This window comes from Palaemon carinicauda, unplaced genomic scaffold (assembly GCF_036898095.1).
Source record: "Palaemon carinicauda isolate YSFRI2023 unplaced genomic scaffold, ASM3689809v2 scaffold3504, whole genome shotgun sequence".
Classification (NCBI taxonomy): Eukaryota; Metazoa; Arthropoda; class Malacostraca; order Decapoda; family Palaemonidae; genus Palaemon; species Palaemon carinicauda.
The window spans coordinates 6,540-10,000 of record NW_027171189.1 but is presented as its reverse complement, the minus strand read 5'-3'; the positions used below and the strand labels follow the sequence as shown (position 1 = coordinate 10,000).

The 3,461-nt window shown below is 36.2% G+C and overlaps 1 protein-coding gene across 1 annotated transcript in view; it reads right to left on the bottom strand.

Annotated features, from left to right (window-relative positions):
- The window catches only part of LOC137636675 (calponin homology domain-containing protein DDB_G0272472-like), a 2,211-nt gene extending 2,107 nt beyond the window's left edge, over positions 1 to 104 (bottom strand). The window contains exon 1 of the mRNA XM_068369061.1: positions 1 to 104. This exon is cut by the window's left edge and continues 2,107 nt beyond it. Within this exon, the coding sequence (XP_068225162.1) occupies positions 1 to 104 (104 nt within the window).
- Between the last annotated feature and the right edge of the window lie 3,357 nt (positions 105 to 3,461).

Below are 3,461 nucleotides of genomic sequence, written 5' to 3'. Positions count from 1 at the left end.
GAGACTTCATCCATTGCAATTCGTCTGATCCTTAATATGGCTCTATCTTTCGCTTCCCTTCTAAGATAAGTTCTCTGATTCCGTGCCAGTATCTCTCCCATCATAGTTGCTCCATAATCACCACAAAAATACCAGAATCTGCTTCTGTTCCTGGGCTATTTTCTGTCATCGTTTCTCTTAACATATTTTCAAATTTTCGGATTTGGGCTACCCTTGCAGCTTGGTAGGACTTTTCAAACTTAGGTATTTCAACAATCCTAGCTAAGGCCACTTTTATGGCCTCCGTAGTTGGATTCCTTCTAATTTCAAGAGAATCCTTCGGTTTTCCTTTACCTTTTATCCTTTCTTGGTATCCATTTTCGGACATTTCAAACTTATGAATTTCAACAATTCTAGCTAGGGCCACTTCTTTGGCCTCCCTGGCTGGATTTATTCTAATTCCAACAGAATCCTTCTTCTGTGTTCCGTTACCTTTTATCCTTTCTTCATATTGCATTATACGAGTCTTCACTTGTCCTTCGTTTCCTAATGAAACATTTCGTTTTGGTTTCTCCATTTTTCCAGTTTTTTCAAATTTCTCGACGAGATCCTTAACGGTTCCTGGTCCTGGGTAACCGTTCTTCTTTACTTTCATCAAAGCGTCCCTGTTCGGTTCCATAGCGGAACAATTACAGCATACACAATATCCCAAATTGTTCTGATTAGTAACCACAAAATAAACTTTGGTACTCAAAGCCATTCCACAATAAATACAACACAAATAACTGGTATTACTACACATTTTTGTTAATAACTTTCCTCTACATTGTTTTAGGTCTATTTTGAAAAAAAAAAATGCAACTTGATCTGGAGACACTCAGGGAGAAGCCAAGAATGTCTTTAAAGAACAACACGGATCTCGGAGCTCGGGCAGTTTTCGGAATGTCTTGGAAATGAAGCAGGAATCCCGCAGCCGGATTTGCGATCGTTAATTTTTCATGATTCCTATTTTGAATACCACCAAATCGACAGAAATTATCACAAAACTATCTATTTTAGGCCTATGTCTACTACAATAGGCTTCTAAAATCATTTACAATAGGATAACATAAAGGAGAAGTAAAGACGATTTTCTCAAATTAGTATTTTATTAGAGCTACATTGAACATATTAATCATCTCCTCCGAGATTTCTGAAGAATTCCGAGAGTCGATGAAGAGATTTTCGTTGATTGGGTTGAAGAAAAAGGCGAAGATGATTGCTCTTACAGCGACTGAAGACTCGCAAGTCTGAAGAACGCCATTCCTGAAAGGATTCAGGAAAAGGATCGAAAAACCTCTCCAAGCCTGAATCCTTTTAGGAATGGCATTCTTCAGACTTGCGAGACTTCAGTCGCTGTAAGAGCAATCATCTTCGCCTTCTTCTACATCCCAATCAACGAAAATCTATCCATAGACTACCGGAATTATTCAGAAACCGATGTTAGATCGGCCTAAGGCAGGCAACGGCCATCATACGTCTGGCATCTCATAACACAGAAGGACGGACAGGATGAAGATGAAGCTCTCGAAAGCGCACTCGAAGACGACCACGGAAGAAAGGCAGAACGAAAATCTCTCCATAGACTCCCGGAATTCTTCAGAACCCTTCAGGAACGAGGATGTTAGATCGGCCTAAGGCAGGCAACGGCCATCATACGTCTGGCATCTCATAACACAGAAGGACGGACAGGATGAAGATGAAGCTCTCGAAAGCGAACTCAAAGACGACCATGGAAGAAAGGGAGAGGCTGGGAGTCGGTCAGGACTCATTCTTCTATACTAGATAAATTCGTCTGCTCAGCTTCGAACGGAGTCCAGTCAAGCTCTGATTAAACAACGGAAGACCACTTCTATATAACGGGTAGCTCGATAGAAATTTCTACAAAAAAAGAAAAACACCCGAATATTGTGAAAAAATAAATCATGTAAAAATTTACATCAAATAATCTTTTCGATAAATAATTTTGAAGAGGAAAATTTTCCGCGGTAAACCGTTTTTTTTTTTTTATTTCTTTTTTGTCCCAAATAGCTATATCTGGCATCTCTCATACTACGTCTACATTTCTTTGTAAAAGTAAATACCAGTTTATAACAATGCTTTAAATTTTCATAATGAAACAATTACCTCAATAAAAAACATTAATGTAGAATACGATATTTTTATTTAATCCTTTCATAATATGATTTTATATATACATAAATAATGGTAAAGTTGAATGGAATGTCCTTCAGCAACTTTGAAGGAGTAAAAACTCCCGTTTTCTATTCTCCCTTGATCTAAACTTTGGAGTAAAGACTCCCGTTTTCTATTCTCCCCTGATATACAATAAGTTGGTTTTGTGTATAAAGTTATATTTGTTCTGTGAAGTTATATGTCAGAATAAGCAAACCTACAAACAGAAATCTTTATTATCCATATATGAAATGCTTAACTTTGTTGCTTAAGGGATAATTGCAGCTTGTTGCATACGCAATATCAAGTTACTATGGCTCTCAAGGGAAAAAGTATTTTGTTCTACGTGCAATAAAGATTTTAATGCTGGGCCTAAATTCCTTCGATAAACGCTCTTAAACCGGAAACATTTTGATGCAATAAAAGGCAAAGGTGCATTGCATATAAATATACAGTAGGCCTATACAAATATTGGCTATGTTGTAGGTCTATACGTATAGATGCTATACTGTAGTTCTATGCATAGAAGGGCTATACTGTAGACTATACATAGATACTCATAGGCCTATTCAAAGATGAGCTATAATGTAGGCCTATACATAATAGCCTACACTGTAAGCCTATACATATATGGGCTATACTATAGGCTCTCTCTCTCTCTCTCTCTCTCTCTCTCTCTCTCTCTCTCTCTCTCTCTCTCTCTCCTTTTATATACATACATATAGACACGCAAACTATATATATATATATATATATATATATATATATATATATATATATATATATATATATATATATATACATATATATATATATATATATATATATATATATATATATATATATATATATATATATATATATATATATATATATATATATATAAGAGAGATTACTCGAGTGTCACGTGTGGATGAGATCATAATGAGGGGTAGATGGAGATGGTTTGGGCATGCTCTTCGCATTCCCCAAGAGAAATTAGTTCACCAAGCGTTCAAAATAGAGACTATTGGCGAAATCTAACCGAGGCCCTTTACAATTCAAAGAGCTTTGGAAATAATAATGATGGGAATAACACTAAGAGACAGAAAAGAGCAACATGGATACGTGAGCAAACTAAAGTAGAGGATATTCTAACAATATGTAAAAAAAATGGACGTGGGCAGGATATATAATGAGAATGTCAGATAATAGATGGGCGTTAAGAATAACAGAATGGGTCCCTAGAGAATGCAAAAGCAGCAGGGAAAGTAAGAGAAGATGATGGA